Source organism: Balaenoptera acutorostrata, chromosome 16 (assembly GCF_949987535.1).
Source record: "Balaenoptera acutorostrata chromosome 16, mBalAcu1.1, whole genome shotgun sequence".
Classification (NCBI taxonomy): Eukaryota; Metazoa; Chordata; class Mammalia; order Artiodactyla; family Balaenopteridae; genus Balaenoptera; species Balaenoptera acutorostrata.
Window position 1 is genome coordinate 31,755,037 of NC_080079.1, and position 21,318 is coordinate 31,776,354.

General features: G+C 34.6%; 1 protein-coding gene across 20 annotated transcripts in view; it reads right to left on the bottom strand.

The window, feature by feature from the left end:
- The window catches only part of LCOR (ligand dependent nuclear receptor corepressor), a 136,727-nt gene that overhangs the window by 42,473 nt on the left and 72,936 nt on the right, over positions 1-21,318 (bottom strand). For 12 of the 20 annotated variants that reach the window (XM_057530432.1, XM_057530440.1, XM_057530431.1 and 9 more), the window contains 2 exons: positions 6,814-6,946; positions 1,584-1,871 (listed from right to left, as the gene is read on the bottom strand). The exons of 2 other annotated variants lie outside the window; for them this stretch is intronic. In XM_057530432.1, the coding sequence (XP_057386415.1) occupies positions 1,584-1,871; positions 6,814-6,946 (421 nt within the window). The remainder of the gene's footprint in view (positions 1-1,583; positions 1,872-6,813; positions 6,947-21,318) is intronic. 6 more of the 20 variants (XM_057530437.1, XM_057530438.1, XM_057530435.1 and 3 more) reach the window with 2 other exon arrangements.

A 21,318-nucleotide genomic window follows, 5' to 3' on the forward strand; every position in this document is an offset into this window, starting at 1 on the left:
AATGCACTGCTTAAAATATTTCCAGCCAAAGACAGTACTATTTTCATAGTCTGTCTAATCATATTATAGGCAACATATTTTAAATCTACCACTGAAAATATTGTGATTTAAGTTGAAAACACATTAAAATTCATTAGTAAATATACTTTTAAAAATTTTGTTTCATTTAAGGTTTATATACTATAATCCTATCATCTAGTTCAAATTTCTCTTGGTAAGAGCATGCCGTCAACACAACATACCTCTCAAGCATAACACTAGCCTTAAGAAGTTAGACCAGTTTGTATTTTTGTATGTTAATCTCCATTATTAATACTTTAGATACAACCTCTATGCTGTTATTATATTGTAAACCCAAAGCTTGTAATGCAATATTTAGAGCAAACAGATTTTTAATGAAAGTTACCAATCTGTGGTAAAGAAAACAATCCTCAATAAAATAGAAAAGAACAACTTTACAAACACCATAACCAAAGGTACAACTAGGAGGTCTAGGAGGCCTCCTGCTAGGAAATCTCTCAGAACTTAAGAGATTTTGATTGCTGTGCACTACACAGAAAGAGAAAGAAGGCAAAGGAAAGATATTCAGAAAAATATCCTTTGATAAGCAACTAAAGCCAGTCCATTAAGTGTCATTCCTTCATAAACAACTTAAAATAAGCAAAATAAAGTTCTTTCAAAGAGGTTCTTAGAAGAATTAAACTTACTTTGCAAAATAAACATGTATTTCTCGCCAATAAATCCACACTTTTATGAGATTTCTATGGCAATAAAATCTCAGCAGTAGATATCACCAATTTACAATTTGTAGTGGTTCAAACAGTGGCAGAGTTGAAATGCTCACTTCATCTTTGTGAAATTAAAGGTAAAATGAGATCACAAAGCAACACGGATATTTAATTTACTTGAGAGTAACTTTTCAAAGACTCAAGAAATATCTGCTATGCAAAATTGACACCCTCTTAACCTCTTCACTTAATTAGGATCCTCACCAACAGATTACCTTTTGAAAATACTCTAATTAGTTTATAATACAGTATATGTATGTATGTGTGTGTATTCATAAAATACTGAATACAGTTAACAACCTGGAGTGTGTCTACTGTCTTCTCAATATTTCTAACCGCATGAGTTTCTTTTTTTAAAATGCAAATAACACATATTTTTGCCTCATGATCTCATCTGCAGAATATAACTTCTATCTGACAAGATGCATTTATTTCTCAGATAGGTGCTAATCCTAAACATTGATGGAAAGGGGGGAAAGTTAATTTTGCAAAGGGGTTTTAAAAACAATGGATATGACAATGCTTGGGAAAGTGTGAAATACTTCTACAAATATCAAGTAACAGCTGTAACCACCTAACTTTCTGGGTGGTACATCAATCATGACTACGAACTACTGATGGGTAAAGTAGCCAATTTATACTTCTTCTCTATCACTGCAGAGTCAGGAATAATTTAAAAATCACATTAGTTTATCCTATTATTGCTTCTGGTGCCCTACTTGCCAATACTTTTTTTTTCTCCCCAAATTAAAAGTATTCTAATTGGACAGAGGAGATCTTGACATCAAACCATACCTTGTTCGCTAGGTTCTGACTGAGACTTTCTGACAGTAAGGTCCAGAGGTGAGTCTTGGTCAGCCATGAGAAGTTTGCTGAGCACAGGGTTCTGAGTAGTTGCAGCCGTGGGAGAGGTGGTGACTGGAGATGCTTTCAGCAGGCTTTGGTTCTTTGTGCTATTGGGCTGGCTGGGGTCCTGAGTAGAGCTATTTTTTGAGGTATATTCAGCAGCAAATTGTTGGATCATTCGCTGCATGATCTCACGGGCCACTAGGGGAATATTGGGGTCGGAGACCCAGGGACTGTCTGTAAACAAAGATTTATTTACTTTTAAAGTGGGACAATGTACTAAAAAGAGACAGCTTTCAAGCAAACAAAATTTCATTTTATTTTTTTTCTTAAAATGCAATATCCTAAAAATAGTATTCCCTCTTAGAGTTATATTTTTAATCTCCAGGCTTATAAAAGTTGCAGATTTTTAAAAATAAAATTTTAATAAAATTATTTCTAAACACCACCCCCGCCCCCGATTATGAAGTCAAATAAAGGGATAACCAATAGTATATCTTATGGGCAAGAATCACTTACCTGATACAGAAATCCCAAAACCCTTTTTAAATGAAATAATTACCCCCCTGTTTACCACCTACAGATTACATCTGGTTTCCCCTAGATCTTTCCTCAACCATAGCTTCCTATATAATTGAAGAATGGAATGCTCAGTTTATGAGGCTTAATTTACTTTCTGCTAAAAGACTGAAGGCATATCAAGATTATAAAAGAGATAATATTAAGATTCATGATCGGCTAGGGCAATAGTTGTCACACTTTAATATTCATCAAAATCACTTCGAGGGCCTGTAAAAACAGATTGCTGGGTCCTATCTCCAGAGTTACTGATTTAGCAGTTCTAGAGTGAGCTCAGGAACTGGCATTTCTAACAAGTTTCTAGATACTGCTGGTCAGGGGACCACATTTTTAGATCCTCTGCGCTGAGTTTAAATGCCAAATCTCCAAAGCCTAAGACCATGTACTTTTCATAAGTTCTTTACACTCTACCAACCACTGAACACAATAGATAGGGAAGCAATAAAATAAACATCTAAGTTATCAATTTCTAATTAATGTTAATTTTAAAATAAAGACCATATGAATTCATTAACTCATAAAACTTTAAGCACTGGAAGGGACCTTGAAAGTAAAATAAGATGGAAAAAGTTTTGTGTAAATATATTACCATCACATCTCTGTCATTAACACACTATCAGGGAGACTAAACGCTTTTTGAGAAAAGCAGAGATTATGTTTGTTTACCCCTGTATACTCAGCACCTAATCTTGGTGTAAAGTATACATTCATATTAGTTGAGTAATAAATGGATCAATCAAATCAATCAACAAATAGTTCTTAAAAAAAAAACAATAAATGAGATAAATGTGATCTAAAGAGTAAGTGGCCTCTTCAAATTTGTACAGATGGTTAGCAGCAGACCCTTGATTAAAATGTTCCACCCGTGACCTTTATACTTCCTTCCCACACTTCCTAGGCTTTAGAAGATGGGTCTCAGAAAACCTGAGTTTCCTTGCTCTTTTAAAGATTAACCATAGAAGGTCAATTACTTTACCTATAATATTTTGGAGCTGTAAGGAACTTTGATTTAGTCAGCAAAACCGACTAATAGCTATTAATATCTAAAATCACCACAAAAAACAAACACATTAAAATCACACAGGACTTCCAAGAACAATTTTTTTTCTGAAGGACAACATTCAGGATCAGAAGATAGTCATAAAGTCAGAATATTTATTTAATTTTCTGGAGTTTAACGAGGTTTGCTCTACCAATAATAACATTTCTGTTCTATTAAGAAGTATTTTTAACCTTAAGTTTCCTCTCTATAAATAGAGACTGAGTATGCTAGATGGTTTAAGGATAAAGGTACTCAACTAGGTAAGGTTCAGAAGTTACTACAGGGCTTCCCTGGTGGCACAGTGGTTGAGAGTCTGCCTGCCAATGCAGGGGACGCGGGTTCGGGCCCTGGTCTGGGAAGATCCCACATGCCGCGGAGCAGCTCGGCCCGTGAGCCACAGTTGCTGAGCCTGCGCGTCTGGAGCCTGTGCTCGGCAACGAGAGGCCGCGATGGTGAGAGGCCCGCACACCGCGATGAAAAGTGGCCCCCGCACCGCGATGAAGAGTGGCCCCCGCTTGCCACAACTAGAGAAAGCCCTCGCACAGAAACGAAGACCCAACACAGCCATACATACATACATACATACATACATACATACATAAAAAGAATGTAAGCAGACAAGAATAGCATTAAAAAATAAATAAATAAATAAAGTCCCAAGAAGTGAAAAGTCACCTCTTGTTTAAAAAAAAAAAAAAAAAAAAAAAAGAAGTTACTACAATAACTGACAATGGTTCCTTAAATGTTTTAATAAACATTTTTAGCCATATACTGCTTTTTTCAATCTCTCTACCCACTGGGTTTTCTTATCAATATTTCTTTCTATTTAAGATCCATTTTTTTCTTGCACAGCATACAATCCTCTGAATGACTGTATATAATTTAATGTTTTAATATGTTATTGTATCTTTTTAACCTCTGAAAGGTTGGATAATATATAATAAAGAAAGCTTCCAAAAAGGAAGCAAAATGAAGTAATTTATGAGATGTCTCTGTGTTTAACTAGATTAATAAATATTAAAGAGACTTGTAAAGAGTCAAAGATTTTATGATAAAGACCATAAATTGCTACTTTTGAGCTTTAAATGCCTGCAGCATATTTTGCCTCTTTATTGAATAACTAATATAATCAAGAAACAATTCATGTTTATGAATTGATGACATCTCTGCCATCTGAATTTCTACATCTTCTGAAAGTTTCTTGAACACATTTCATTCTTTCATTTACTTAAAACACAATATCTATAAACCTAGCCATGCTTAGGGGAACATGCACAATTGAGTCAAATAAAAACAACAAATCAGGTCAAAGTTAAAACTACAGAAAAAACATGTGAATGCTACATCATAGCCACCTGTTATGTTTTTAAAATGCAAACCTAACTTTTAGGAAAGTGTCAAATTTTCTGAGACAACTGACAAAGCAAGCTGAAAAGAAATGATTATGACAGCTGTAGAAAGTTTACTGTTCTTAAACTGGAATTTATTATAGTGTCCATACCACAAAAGCCTACTTTTATTTGCATCTAATGTTTCTACCTAGCTATATATTACCTGTTCATACTCCATTATTTAAAACATACAATTTGCAATACTTAGAAACAAAGGACTAAATCCAAATACCTGAATTATTTATTAAAAACAAAATATTCTCCTCAGATTAAACTGCCTGTTATATCTCTGGATACTGAACATTTTTGGTATTAATTTGAAGACTACTAATGCCCATCTTTGAGACATTTCCAAGAGGATTAATAAAATATCTAAAAATAACAATATTAATACATAAAGGGGAAACTTCCAACTGCGAAGCAATAGTTCTTTTTCTGAGCATCATATGCCAGTAGACAGACAAATATACAAACTTAACTTTACATACAATTTCAGAGGATTCTCATCTCTCAAGACTGAGCCCAAGGTAAAAATTCCTCTCCAAAAGGGTATGTGCCCCAAATTAAATTTCTAAATAAGAAAATTTACAAGAATTTTAACCTAAGTTATACCTACATGACAAAGGGATGGGACTAATAGAGAAGCAGGTTAGAATTCTCTTCATCAATCCGCTTGTGATTAACCTCATTAACTCCCCTCCCCCTAAGCAAAGAGTGGATGAAAAGTGGTTCATCCATGTAAATTAGCAAGAGGAGTTCCTCTTTTCAGATAATGCATTTTCCTGCAGCATTAGACCCATGACTCAGTAAACATCCTAAAGGAGAGGAGTAGCAGAGAAGCTGGAAAAATATTTTATTTAGTTAATAAGCTGAAAGAACTGATCTATCAGTCATTTATATGTTAAATGTGAGTCACTTTAATAAAATAACCAAATGTTCATAAAACTAACCTTTTGAACATAATTTTGGAATCAGGGTACTTTATGGAAATGATATGGTGAGCATGGAAGCCTTGGTCAGGAGCTTTAGGTGAGAGCGTACTAGAGGATATTAAAAGAGAAGTGAGAAGTACTAAAAGATTTAATTTTACCTGGGGATCTGATGGAAGAAGAAGAAAAAAAAGTGTCTCTGGAAACAAAAATCTTATGCATTCCTTAATTGCATATGTCACTTCACCTCATACTCACTCCCTTTTGAAAATATTGATCACATTAACCAAAAGCTCAGCTGGTCTCCAAGTGTAACCAACCCATTAGAATCTGCACTTATCAGACTTTTAACTAGTGTACAGGCAAAAATCACCCCTCAAACTTCAGGAAGAAGAAGGGAATTTCCAAAGGAATGAGAGGTGTAAACTAGAACATGTGAAGAAATATTAAAGAAAGTGGAATCATTGAGTCTGCTGAAGATGAAATAAGGATATTCAGCATTATCAGAAGTTTGTAAAAAACTTCTTTAGAGCCTATCATAGTAACCTCCATCTTGGAACTAGAGGGATGGCATAACTAAGGAATACAAATTCATTTAGAAAGAATTTCTCTAATTTTAATAATTTAAATTTTTTTCGTAAAACAAGGCTGTATCAAGGAGAAAAAAAGTTTGCAAATCTAATTTTCAGATAAAATTTTATATATTTTTTTCTCCAAATGAAATTTCAGTGAGGAATTACTAAAATTTTACACAGTGTGCTTTATGATTATCAGTGGCTAAAACAGTGACCTTTTTTTTTTTTTTTTGGCCGCTCTGCGTGGCTTGCAGGAATTTAGTTCCCCGATCAGGGAATGAACCTGGGCCACGGCAGTGGAAGCCTGGATTCCTAACCACTAGGCCACCAGGGAACTCCCAACAGTGACTATTTATGTAAGAAAAATTGTCTAACAAAATATAGAACTACTGAGACCTTACAATTTTCACACTTTCAAACAATTTTAAGAATTATTTAACTAAATCTTACATGGCACCATCACTGCAGAGCAAAAAGGAGGGAGAGGGGTTGCCTCACCTTATTCCAAATTTAACTTGACCAAAGGAATATAGAGAATTATAAAGTATACTATCAATAAAGAAAAATGTTTTTAAAGGTAATTCTTTTTAAAAATGACATTCAAATTAAGGAGACTAAGATAAGACAAGCAGATGCTAAATGTCATTCTTCACTGGAACCAACCTTTTCTACAAAAGACTGCATTGAGGAACTCTTCTGCTTGTCTCTCGAATCGAATGAGTTTTGCTTGCTCTCGTTTAAGCAGAGCTTCTTGCCCAGCTCCCGAAGCTGGTTCATCCAGACCGACTAAGTGTCCCTGCAAAAATATTTGGTGAAATATTTGCACAAAAATCTTTCCCCATTCAATATCAAAAGCACAGATCCAAAATCAAAGACAAATGTTAGTAACAGATAAGACAAATCATTTTAATACAATTAAAATATTTTAAAACTTCAGGATAATATTTATCTCCACAAAAGTACAAAAAGGAAAATGAATATAAAAATATGCTTTGGGTGTTTTTATCCATGTTTTTTGATTATGAGTTTTGTTTAAATGTATAGGTTAACTCTAATTGAACTATAATTACTAAAGGGAAAATTTCTTTGAACATTCAAATACATCGGTTCTTATTACACTACAGCAACAGTTTATAGACAACCCAACTCAGATAAAAAGATATCTTAAAAACCAAATCTCATTTGAGAATCATGTTTGCCCTCCTAGTATGAGGTATTTTCTCTAGACACAAAACAAACATTTCAAATGGGCCATTAGGAGGGAAAACTCAAAAATAACGTACCTGAATTCCTAATTCTGTCCCTAGAGTACTATTTTATAAATGGTAACTTTCAAATCTTTAGTGGGTTGTGAAATTAGTAGGTCAAAACTAGCACTAGAAGAAAAAAACTGAAAAATAGAGTGCACTGCATTATAAGAGTTAAACAGTTCAGTATCTTAAGGGTAAAAATTTCAGTATTTTATATATATATAAAATACTTATATATATATATATATATATATATATATATATATATATATATATATATATATATATAATGTTTGCAATATAAAAATGTGTGTCCTAATCACAAAGTTTCAAAATGCTGCACTAGACGACTTCCAGAATATGCTCTCAGACTGCAGGAGCACTGGACTAGGCTGACAAAGCTTTACACTTACTTCCACCCTTGTAGCTAATAAACAGGAAACTATGATGGTAGAATATAAGAGTAAGAAGAAAAAGTACATCTTTTAAGAGTTCAAGTGCATATAATTTTCTTCACTGCAATGTATCAACACATACATTTACTTATACCATGAAAAACTTAAAAGTGCTCTAAATAAGAAAATGGGACATACCTTGGCACAATGAAAAGGAAGTAAACAAGATACCAAAGGCATGTTACAATCCACAAATGATTTCCTCAAAAATTTTAAGTACACCCAATGATATCTGCAATTGGTTTTCTATGATTTCCCCATCACCGGTCTGTGTCAACAGTGCAACCAAAATATGTATTTTGCAAAGACACATTCAGCATCAATTATATATTGTAAATAGTTCACTATGAAGAACTCTTGCACACTCGAATTAAAACAATGATCCCTTAACATTTCCATGTAAGACATATTAAGTTTGCCACATAATTAGTTTAAAATTTTTAAACAAAATATTTTAAATGTTATGAATCATTACAGAAACCTCTATTATAGTTGTATTTGCCAACATTCTCTTCTATGGATTAAAGAAATGATTAAGAAAGTAACTTTTAAAAATGAATCACAAAAAATAATCTAATTTTGATACAGATTTAACATTTAAAATGTATCAGGAACAGGTATTAGAGAGTTCGATAAAATCCTCATTTGCATTATACTTTAATGCCATTTCACTGTTTATTGATTTTCAAAAATCAGACATTACATGGCACAACTATACTTAAGTCCTTAGCCCTACATTCAGTCAGTGTAGTCAGACTTTGTACAGAATATCTATACTTAAACTATGTTTAATGCAGCATTCAGGCTACTTTCTAACCTAAATCAACACAGGTCAACTAACCTAGCATTCAGTAAGGCAGTTGCTACATATTCTTTATTGAACCAAACACCAATTTTATCAACTTGTACTCTGAAATATACAGCTTACTTTTAGTTGGTTCCTAATAATTACAGTCACATCTATTCATTTTGTTTTTAAAGAGTTTTACTGAGATATAATACACACACCATACAATTCACCCATTTAAAGTAAAGTCGATGGTTTTTTAGTATAGTCACAGAAGTGTGGAACTATCACCATAATCTAACTTTAGAACATTTTTGTATCCCAAAAGGGAATCCTGCACCCAATAACAGTCACTCCCCATTCTCCCAACCTTGGTCAACCACTGTATTATTTTCTGTCTCTATAAGACTTAACTAATTCTGGAAATTTCACATAAATGGAATTATACAATACTTGGTTTTTTGGTGATTGAGTTCTTTTTCCTAGAATAATATTTGCAAGGTTCATCCAAGTTGTAGCATATATCAGTATTTACTTCCTTTTTACTGCCAAATAACATTCCATTGTAAGGATATACAACATTTTATTCATTCACCAGTTGATGAACTTTTTTGGGTTGTTCCTACTTTTTGTCTACTGTGATATGAATAACGCTGCTTTTAATATCTGTGTACAAGTTTTTGTGTGGATACGTATTTTCATTTCTCTTGGATATATACTTAGGAGTGGAATTTCTGGATCATATGGTAACTATGTTACCATTCTGAGGAAGTGTCAAACTATGTTCCAAAGTAGCTACACCACTTTATATTCCCAACAGCAATGAGGGTTCCAATTTCTCTACATACTCATGAACATTTGTTATTTTTTTGATTACACCATCCTAATATACCAGAAGTGGTATCTCGTGATTTAGATTTGTATTTCCCTAATGACTACTGATGTTAAGCATCTTTTTGTGTGCTACTGGCCAAATATCTCCTTCAGAGAAATGTATACTCATACAGTTTGCCCAGTTTTTAATTGGGCTATATATCTTTTTATTGTTGAGCTGTAAGAATTCTTGATATATTCTGGATACAAGTCCATTATCAGACATAATTTGCAAATATTTTCTCCCATCCATAAGCTTTCTTAACACTTCACTGATGCTACTGTTTAGAAGTACAAAAGGTTTTAATTTTAATGAATTCCAATTTGTCTATTTTTTCTTTGTCATTTGTGCTTTTGGTATTGTATCTAAAAAACTAGTGGTTAACCCATGGTCGTGAAGATTTACTCCTATGTTTTCTTCTAAAAATTTTATCATTTTAGGACTTACTTTTGGATCTATAATCCATTTCAACTAAATTTTTCTGTATGGTATAAGAAGGGGTCCAACTTCCTTTGTAAAAAATCACTGGCCATAAATTTTACTTCTGGATCTCAATTCTATACCATTGATCTCAAACACATCTGTCCTTATGCCAGTAACACACTATGTTGATCATTATAGTTTTGTAGTAAGTTTTGAAATTGGGAAGTGTGAGTCCTGTCAATGTATTCTTTTATAGACTGTTTTGGCTATTCAGGGTCCCCTGAATTTTCATATGAATTTTAGGATCAACTTGTCAATTTCTGCAAAGAAACCGGCTAGGGTCTTGACAGGGAACGCACAGATCATCTGGGAGAAAATGCTGTCTTCATAACATTTAGACTTCCAATCCATGAACACGGGATGCCTTTCCTTTAATTTAGATCTTCTTTAATTTCTTTCAACAGTGTTTTGTCATTTACAGTATATGAGTCTTCCACTTTTTGTTACATTTATTCCTAATATTTTATTTTTTAAAGCTATTGTAAATGGAATTTTCTTAATTTCTTGTTTAGATTGTTCATTGCTAATGTACAGAAATACAACTATTTTTTTAAAATGCTGTATTCTGCTACTCTACTGAACTTGCTTATTAATCTAATAGTGTTTTGTAGATTCCTTAGGATTTTCTATATACAGTATCATGTCATCTGCAAATACAGATACTTTTACTTTCTTTTACAATCTGGATAACTCTGGTTTCTTTTTATTGCTTAACTTCCAAAGATAGAACCTCTTGTAAAACGCCGAACAGAGAAATGGTGAGAGTAGACGTCCTTGTCCTGTTCCTGATTTTAGGGGGAAACTGTTCAGTCTTTTATTATTAAGTACCATGTTAGCTGTGTATTTTCGTAGGTCAGGTAGAAGAAGTTCTCTGCTATCCTAGTTTGTTGGGCGTTTTCATGATGAAAAGGTGTTGGATTTGGCCAAGTGCTTTTTGGGGAGGCATCTATTGAGATGATCATGTGATTCCTGCCACTTATTCTATTAATACATTGTATTACATTAATTGATTTTGGGGTGTTGAACCAACCTCCCATTCCTGAGATAAATCTCACTTAATAATGGTGTATAATAGCTTTTATATGTTGCTGGATTTGGTTTGCTAATATTGTGTTAAGGATTTTTGGTGGTGATACTGGTGTGTAGTTCTACGGACTATTGATATTGGTCTGTAGTTTTGTTTTTTTGTGTCTTCGCCTGGTTTTGATTTTCAAATAATACTGGTTTTACAGAATGAGGAAATCTTCCGTCTTTATCTTAGACAAGTTTGTGAAGAACTGGTATTAATTCTTTTAAAAATATCTGGTAGAAATCACCAGTGAAGACATCTAGCCATAGGCTTTTTTTTTTTGAAAGTTTTAAAATGGCTAATTCAATCTCTACTTGTTCTAGGTCGTATTAATTTCCTAGGGCTACTATATTATCACAAACTGTACTCTCTCAAAGCTCTGGAGTCTAGAAGTCTAGGCTCCTTCTGAAGGCTCCAGGAAAGAGTCCTTCCTTGCCTCTTCCTAGCTTCTGCTGGTTTCCAGCAGTCCTTGGTGTTTTCTGGCTTGTGACAGCATATCTCCAATTTTTTCCTCCATCTTTACATGCCCTTCTTCCCTGTGTGTGTGTTTGTGTTTCCAACTCTCTCTCCTTATAAGGATACCAGTTATTGGATTTAGGGCCCACTTGAATCTGGTATAACTCCATCTTGACTTCATTACATCTGAAAAGACCCCATTTCCAAGTAAGGTCATGTTCACAGATACCAGGGGTTAGAACTTCAACATTATCTTTTTGGGGGGACACAATTCAACCTGCAACATATGTCTGATCAGATTTTCTATTTCTCCTCAAGTCAGTTTCGGTAGTTTGTGTCTTTCTAGGCATTTACACTGATTTCATCTAAATTATCTAATATTTTGGCATACATATTATCAACAGTATTCCCCTTATAATCCTTTTTATTGTTGTAAGGTTAGTAGTGGTCTCTCCTATATTGCTTGTAATTTAGTAATTTGAATCTTCTCTCTTTTTATCTTGCTCAGCACTAAAGATTTATCAATTTTATTGATCTTTTCATAGAACCAACTTTTGGTTTGATGATATTCTTTATTTTACTATTTCATTTATTTCTGCTCTACTCATGTCCTTATTTCTACTTATTTATGATTTAGTTTGCTCTTCTTTTTCTACACCCAAGGTGGACAGTTAGGGTATTGATTTGAGATCTTTTTCATTTAATGTAGGCATTTGTAGCTATAAATTACCTTTTAAGCACTGCTAGCTATATCTCATAAGTTTTGGTATGTTTTGGTTTTGTTTTTATCCATCTCAAACTATTTTCTAATTTCCTTTGTGATTTCTTCTTTGATCTATTGGTTATTTAGAAATGCTTTGTTTGATTTCCACATATTTGTGAATTCCTCACATTTCCTCTGTAACTGATTTCTAATTTCATTCCACTGTGATTGGAAAACATACTGTGTATAATTGCAATTCTTTAAAATTTATTTTTTTATGCCCCAGCATATGGTCTCTCCTGGAGAGTGTTTCATGTGCACTTGAGAAGAATGAATATTTTGCTCTTGTTGGGTGGAGTGTTCTATAGATGTCATCTGCTAAGTTCAGTTGATTCAGAGTGTTGTTCAAGTCTTCCATCTTTGTTGATCTTCTGCCTAGACGCTCTATCCATTACTGAAAGTGGGCTATTGATGTGTCCAACTATTATTGTTGAATTGTCTATTTCCCCCTTCAATTCTGTAGCATTTTGCTTCATGCATTTTGGGGCTCTGTTGTTAGAAGACAATACATTTATAGTTATAGACTGACCCTTTTCTCATTAGAAAATGTCCCTCTTTTTTTTTTTTTTTTAAAGAAATTCACGTTCTTTTATTTATTTATTTATTTATTTTATTTTATGACTGTGTTGAGTCTTCGTTTCTGTGCGAGGGCTTTCTCTAGTTACGGCAAGTGGGGACCACTCTTCATCGCGGTGCGTGGGCCTCTCACCATCGTGGCCTCTCTTGTTGCGGAGCACAGGCTCCAGACGCGCAGGCTCCAGACGCGCAGGCTCAGTAATTGTGGCTCACGGGCCCCGTCGCTCTGCGGCATGTGGGATCTTCCCAGACCAGGGCTCGAACCCGTGTCCCCTGCATTGGCAGGCAGACTCTCAACCACTGCGCCACCAGGGAAGCCCGAAAATGTCCCTCTTTATCTCTAGTTCCCCAGCAGTGTGCAGCCTCTGACTGCACTTCTCAGAGGATGCTATCTTGAGCATGCACAGTCTCTCTGTCCACCAGGAATAACTATGAATTTAGCTCTTTGGCAGTTTTTTTTTCTTGGGTCTCTCCTTTATAAGCTTCTGGTTGATCTGCCTATAGCGTTGTCACAAACCCAGCTGTTAGTCTCTACTAACTGTTCTACTGTTTTTGCCACACCCTGGGGCATAAATTGCATTCAGTCTGATCCAATAAAAGTGGAGCCTCGTTGCAGGGGCAGTGTGTTGCCAGCATTTGAGGCTTGCTCCAACCCCCTCTCTTTTAAACTTCTAACTTGTCTGCTATTTCACTTGTTGCTATTAGTATCACGGAGCTACCAGCCTCCTTTTTTAACTGTTCACCACAAAGATCTTCATAATTTTCAACATCTTTTCGCAAGCTCTGCTCCAAATAAAGTCAGTCTCCTTGGGAGAGCTACAGAGTTATCTGTTTTTAAGGCCTGCCTCTCCCTTAGGAAGAACCTTTGTGCCACTCTGCACAGGAACTGGGGGCTGCGACAGTGACCCAATTCTCTCAGAGTGACATCTGTGTTCTATGAGTGGGGGTGCCGGATGACTTGCCCCTCCTGGATGGAACTTCTGCCTTATGAATGAGGCCTGGCCCAGCAACTGGGGCCTACTATTCTCAGCCTGCTGTGCCTAGAGTAGACTTCCACTCACAGTAAAGGCTGAGTGAGGGAAGGGGGCCCTACAGGCCTTTTAACCTCGCCTGCCTGCATGAAGGCTTCTGCAACAAGAATCTAGAATGTATAAAAGAGGCCCACAGTCTGCCCCTCCTGTTCAGAGTAGAGAGTCCCTCAAACTGAGCTCAGGGAAGTGGGTGGGAGTGGGTCATGGGTCAAATGTCACTGACTCTTGTTCTTACTGAGATTTACTAGATTTTTTTTTTTTGAACAAATGATTCTCCATTTACTGTATGCCCTTAAGATAATTATTCCCCGAGTTTAAATAATTATTTTAAAATAATTTCACCAGTTAAATAGTTGTTTTGATTAAAATAATCCTAACCAAATAATAACCAAAGATGAAAAATATACCACAAACTCATATACTCTTTTCAAGTGCATCTGGCAACCAAGTTAAAAATTTATAGCAATGGTGCATAAACAAAATGCAGCTCATCCTCCCTCACTGTACTTAAGAACACCAAAATTAATCAACAAGAACAAAAAAGTTCCTATGACACAGAGCTAAAAAAGCTAATACAATAGTCAGGAGATAGGAAGTTAAAACAATTCATGTCATTTCCCCTCCCTCATACATGAATTCTAAAAGGAATCATTATGCATGGTGTGGCAAAAAACAACAAAATGATGTGACATACTCTTCTGTAAATAAAAAACCACTGTTCTTTGCATTTATTATCCCTATTTATTAAACAAGTTCTTGGCCCAGAACTGAATAGGAATAAAGCTTGAGATCAGAACTGGAATTTATATCACCGATGAGTTGCTTCCTTCACGATTCAGGAATTGGTCTACCTAGACTGGTTGGTTCATAGCCAGAGGTGACTCTGTCATATCAGAATCTACTGTGGGCTTCTTAAAAGCATACATGCCTAGAACATACTCCCAGAGCTTTTGATTCTGTACCTCTGGGGTAGGGAGTAATCATTATGTTTTTTAAATGCTCTCTCCTTAATAAGGAACTGAAAAAAGCATCATCGGTATCATACTTTAAAAAATTATTACATATTTATAAAAAGTCTTTGTATTTGGGAAGGCAAACCCCACTTGTTATTTATATTTTCCAAAATGTCCTGGTTATTCTAGCTTTATTCTTTCAGACTGCATTTAAAATCACTCAGTCAATTCTGTTCCCACCACCACCAGCTCTCCAAAGATGACGTGTTTTGATCTGAATAGGATTATATTTAGAAAGTAATTCAGGAAGAAGAAACATCCTTAAAAATATTCAGTCTTCTCTTTTAGTAACTGCTTTACATTTATCTTAAAATTTAATGAATCTCAAAATTCTGTTGTTTATTCGTATAGTTCCCACATATTTATTATTTTACATTTTTACTGTCATGAAAAGAATGTTTATTTTCTAACTGCCAGAGCTGGCAAAATGAAGAATGTGTGCATATGTGCGTGTAAAACTTAAAACTTAATTCTGTATACGGCTTTCAGGGGAAAGTGTAGGCCGTCTGTCTCCAGTTGCTATGTTCTCTGGTAGCCTCACCAGTTTATGTCAATTTTCCAACATCCTTTTAAGGGAGCTGTGAGAGTGGTAAGGAGAGGTAGAGGAAAAGGGAGCTGCAGCAAGCCGTCAACACTTTGTGGTCTAATGACTCATCACCCAAAGCCGAAAAAGATACACTGAATGGGCTGAGATCTTCTTCAATCAGAAAAGACCTCCAATTCTTTATTAAGCTTTTGGTTATCTCAAACTACATAATCCATATAATATATTCTTTTATCTTTTACTACTTTTGGGTGAATGGCAAAGAAACAAACATCCAAAAGATGTTTCCAAATAAGTTTACAACTTTTCTCAACAACTTAAAGTACTATCTCTCTGTACTACTAGAAATGCTGAAGAAAATTCTTCAGGCTAAAGGGAAATGACACTACAAAGCTAAGAGAAATTAGAGATGATGTGAATAAAGAGGAGATAAACCATGATCATAAACTGGAAGGCTCGATACTGTTAATGTGACAATTCTCTCCAAACTGATCTACAGATTCAGTGCAATCCTAATCAAAATTCTAAAGGGCTTTTTTTTTTAAAGAATAAGTTAATTTTAAAATTTATATAAAAGGTCAAGGATCTAGATTAGCAAAGCAAGTTTGAAAAAGAAAGCAAAGTTAGGGGATTCATACTACTTGATTTCAAGATATAAAGATATAGCAATCAAGACACTGTGGTATTGATGTTAAGGATAGACATACAGTTTAATGGCACAGGACAGAGTTCAGAAATACACCTACATGTATATGATCAACTGACTTAAAGATGCCAAAGTAATTCAATTTGGAGGGGGAGAGGAGCTCTTTTCAACAAATGGTGCTAGAACTGGATTATTTTACAGAATATAATAAGCCTCAACACTTAACTCACACACCATATACAAAAATTAACTAGAAATGGATCATAAATCAAAATGTAAGAGTTAACATTACTAAACTTCTAGAAGAAAATATGAAATTTTCCTGTGTTTGATATTGGATTAGGCAAAGATTTCTTGAACAGGACAAAAACCCATGAATTTTAAGAGAAAAAACTGACAAGCGGTTTTATACAGAATATAAGTTTTTTTAAAACAGCTAAAGATTTATACAATGTTTCACATGGGTATGTATAGAGAAAGATGTGCAACATCACTAGTCATCAGGGAAATGAAAATTAAAATCACAATGAGATACTACTACAGACCAACCAGAATGGCTAAAGTTTAAAAGACCAACAATATCAAATGTTGTCAAAATTTGGAACGTTGGAACTCCCAATACATTGCTGATAGAAATGCAAAATGTTTCAGTCACTTTGGTGAAACGTATGATAGTATTTCATAGGGTTAAATATGCAATTACAATACTACCTAGTAATTCCAATTCTAGGTATTTATCCCAGAGAAACGAAAATATATGCCCAAAGGCTATGTGAATAAGCCTAACAGTCAACATCTGGAAACAATTCAAAGTCTATTAAAAAAATGAATGGATAAACAAACAGTGGCATATCCATGCTACAGAGACCTACTCAGCAACAAAAAGAAACAAAATATCATATACAAAATCAGGAATGAATATTTAAAAATTATGCTAAGTGGAAGAAGTCAAAAACAAAAGACTACATATCTATAATTCCTATTATATAAAATTCTAGAAAAGGTAAAACTACAGTGATTGCCTGGGTCTGTAGGTCCAATAAAAGGATTGACTACAAAGGGGCATGAGAAAACGTTTTTTTTGTTTTTTGTTTTTTTTTTAAAGATTTATTTATTGATTGATTGATTGCTATGTTGGGTCTTCGTTTCTGTGCTAGGGCTTCCTGTAGTTGCGGCAAGCGGGGGCTACTCTTCATCGCGGTGCGCGGGCCTCTCACTATTGTGGCCTCTCTTGTTGCGGAGCACAGGCTCCAGACGCGCAGGCTCAGTAGTTGTGGCTCACGGGCCTAGTTGCTCCGCGGCATGTGGGATCCTCCCAGACCAGGGCGCGAACCCGTGTCCCCTGCATTAGCAGGCAGATTCTCAACCACTGCGCCACCAGGGAAGCCCCGAGAAAACGTTTTAAGGTGAGGAAATTGTCCTGCACCTTGACTGTGCTGGCAGTTATCAACTGTATACAATTACCAAAATCCATTAATCTGTACTCTAAAATGGATTTATTTTATTGTGTATAAATATTACCTCAATAAAAATCATTAAAAATAGGTTTAGGGTATTAAAGATGCTAGATACTGAATGTATCACTGAATTGTGACTCCTGAACTAACCATTTGAAATCAAAGAAATGATTTTTACTTACATTTTCAGAGTCACAAAGAAATGTGACACAGTTTCAGAAACTCATGTGAATATCTTTCTCCTCAAGCAAGCATACTTTTAGGTTAAAAAACAGTATCTTTTACTTGCCATCCACTTCTTTGCATAGTATTCTGAATAGATATGTCAGTGGCCATGAATTGCTGGCATTTTGATATTTTTTTGCTTTATCCTTAGATATAAATGAAGATAAGGAGGCTGATTATTGCCCAACATCTGGTCTTTGTTAATGAAGCTGTATGTAGATTGGACAAAAAAGTAGGTGTATACGTTAACAGTTCCTCACCAAAGGAACCAGATTCCCCCTACAAAAATGGAATCCAGTACTGGAACACAGAAAAGACCCAAAATGAACCCAAAATATCCTGTACCAGAAAGTAAGAAAGGGTTCAAAAAATGATGGGGACATGTCAAAAATGACAGAGGTTAACTTGAAGGGGTTCCCACTAACCAGATCTGGGACACTAGATGATAACCTATTGAATAGAATAAGAATCCTGACTCCAAACAAATAGAGGGAAAGAGAAAGCTCTTCCTCACAGTGTAAAGCCAACTAAACAATGTGAAAGAAATAACGGAGTTATTAAGATCGCTATTTTCAAATAATTGGAAAAATAACTTATTCCAGCAAGAAACTACCATCAATACTAAAATTGAAATGATGAAAGTTTGATGAGGAAAAAAATACATGTCTCAATGTATCTGTGTACAAATTACTTATTAATCACAAGGGGAAAAATAGTAACATTTCAGTGGACAAACCCAGTGGACATCAACCTTGCCAAGGTTAACATCACCTACTAAACTGACAAGAATACATCACTTACTTAATATTCTTGCTAAAAGATCATGACCTGAATTTAATCATGAACAAACAGTCAGAAAACCTAAATTGAGAGACATTCTACAAAATGAATGACCTGCACTCTTCAAAAATGTAAATGTCACTAAGAAATAAAAGGCTGAGGAACCATTCTAATTCAAAGGAGACTAAAAAGTAGTGAAAATCAAATTCAATGAGTGATCTTAAATTGGATTTTTGGATTAAAGGAGTGGGTAAAAAACTATTAAAGTCATTGGGACAATTGGTAAAATTTAAACGAGATTCATAGATTAGATATATATCAAAGTAACTTTCCTGATTTTTGGTAACTGTCCTGTGTAGTTAAGTAAGTGGATATCCTTATTCTTAGGAAACAGAGAAATAAACATGAAAATATTTAGGAGTAAAGAGGTATGAGGGGTATGATGTCCATAACTTTTTCTCATGTGGTTCAGGAAAACGTGTGTGTGTGTTACATGTAGTATCTATGACAGAGAAAGAATGAGAATGAATTATTAACAAGGCAAATGTGGCAAAATGTTAAATGGTGACTGGCACATGAAAATTTCTGTGCTATTCTTTTAACTTTTTTATAAATGTGAAATTACTTGAAAGTTAAAAGTTTAAAAAAGTAGGGTGGGCAAATGCTGAATCTTACTTTTCTTCTACAAACCAAATCTCCCTTGTTCCTCTCCCACCCTCTTCTCTATAATCCTAGCTGTTCTGCCATTAAATTATATTTGCTTGTGTTGTTGCTCTGATACACAGTTAGAGGAAGAATAACAAAGAGAATACTAAGTAGGATATGGAAGTTAGTAACTTTCAGCATTCTCTTAATCTCAACAACCTGACGAAGATATTCAAAACAGAATAAAACATTTTCTGTCAAGGGCCAGATAGTAAATATTTTAGGCTTTGCAGGCCACATACAGTAACATCTCTTTTTTCCCCCTCCAAAACCACCTCTTTAAGCTTGCAGGCATTACAAAAACAGACTGTGGGCTGGATTTGGAAATAGGTCATAGTTTTCTGACCCCTGATAGAATTATTAAATTTCTCTAAGAACTATACAAAAGTAGCTCTACTGATCCCTGAAAATAGCAAGGACATTACTGAATAAATGAAGCAACAAAATTATATCAGCATGGTAGTTAGTTCTCAGGGCAATAAACAGTTAATAAAGTTAAACTTTAAACAAAAAATAAAGATTAACATTTCTTAAAGTTTCTTTTGTAACTCTAAAGTTTATCACCTTTGAGTTTGGGTTGGGGGGGATAAGAATGGGGAAGGTCACTTACATAGCTGCAGATTTTCTTTTTAAGAGATAACACCTCAGGAAAGGAAATAAAAGAAAAAATAAGTTTCACCTGGGAAAGGTAAGATGGTCTAGATTTAAGGAGTGTGATACAAAACTGAAGGGGTGACATTTTAGAGCTGTTCTTGTCTAAATTCAAGACCATTCCCACGCTGTACTGGGATTCTCCAAATTTAAATGGTATTTTAAAAAAATTCACACCATATAGTATAGAAAATCTGGGAATTAGAAGAAGCATATGTATGCATGCAGGTTTTGTAATAATTATGTTAGAAAGGCCTATGTGAGTAGAACATGGGCCTATAGCTATAGTCATGTCCGCTACCCATGGCTTACTGACATTTCAAGCAATGAGCTAAAAAGAGCTGACAAGATGCAACTCATTGATTTAAATACCACTCTCCTATGTCTTATTATTTTAAATGCCAGCAAGTCTTAGGGAAAATGGCTCCACCATGTTAAATGCTTATACTCTTTAAGGTCAGTTACCTAAAAAGAAACCTTCTTACTTCGTGTATATCATTACTTTCTACATTAACCAAGTATGAATTGTTGTGCTTAATACAATGTTTACTGTATGTCAATGTTACCTTCAATACTGTTAAGCAGACCAACAGGTTAAAGAATAGGAAAACAACAAAGTTTGAAGCCTGAATACATATCAAGAGTTAAATAAAGTATTAAAAATGTACAACAAACTTACCACGAATGACTCTTACCAGTACATCTAATTGTTATTACTGTACTTGGAAATTAAGCCTAAAGTGCAAGTACCAAATGATTATTATTACCATTATACTTAATTTACCAGTATCTATAATCAGCACTTGCTGTTATAGTTTTCCTTCCATTACACATGTATAGTTTTTAAAACATTAAAAGACAAATGCAAGCTGCCCCAGTCAATAAGTGTTTCTTATATACTTCCACTAGTTGGAAATTAAAAGTTTATACTATTCCAATTATCATCCACAACCCAATTTCAATCAGAAGACTTCCTGAATTTCTAATCTGCTCTCAGTAATGACTGTGGGTTTCCTTAGGTGCCCAAGACCACTATAAACACAAGGATATCCAACTTCACATTGGAGGTAACAGTATTACAAAGCCTAGCTGAGGGTAATCCTGCCTTTTTCTAAACGCCTATAGCACTTTATATAGGCTGCTCTCACAGAACTAGTTTTATATAACCTGTATTGTATTTATTTATATATAAATATTTCTTACCTCCTCCACTAGACTACAGATTTCTTGAAAATAGCATCTGTGGCTAAAACTTTTAATTATTCATAGTACCTTTATTTCAACCACAGTGGCTGGTGCCTTTTGACAAAATAAGTGTGAAATAGACAGTTGTTCATTTTAAATTCAGAAATAAGGAATTGAAGAAATCTTTTAAAAGAAAAAAATCTAAGAAATAAAAGGGC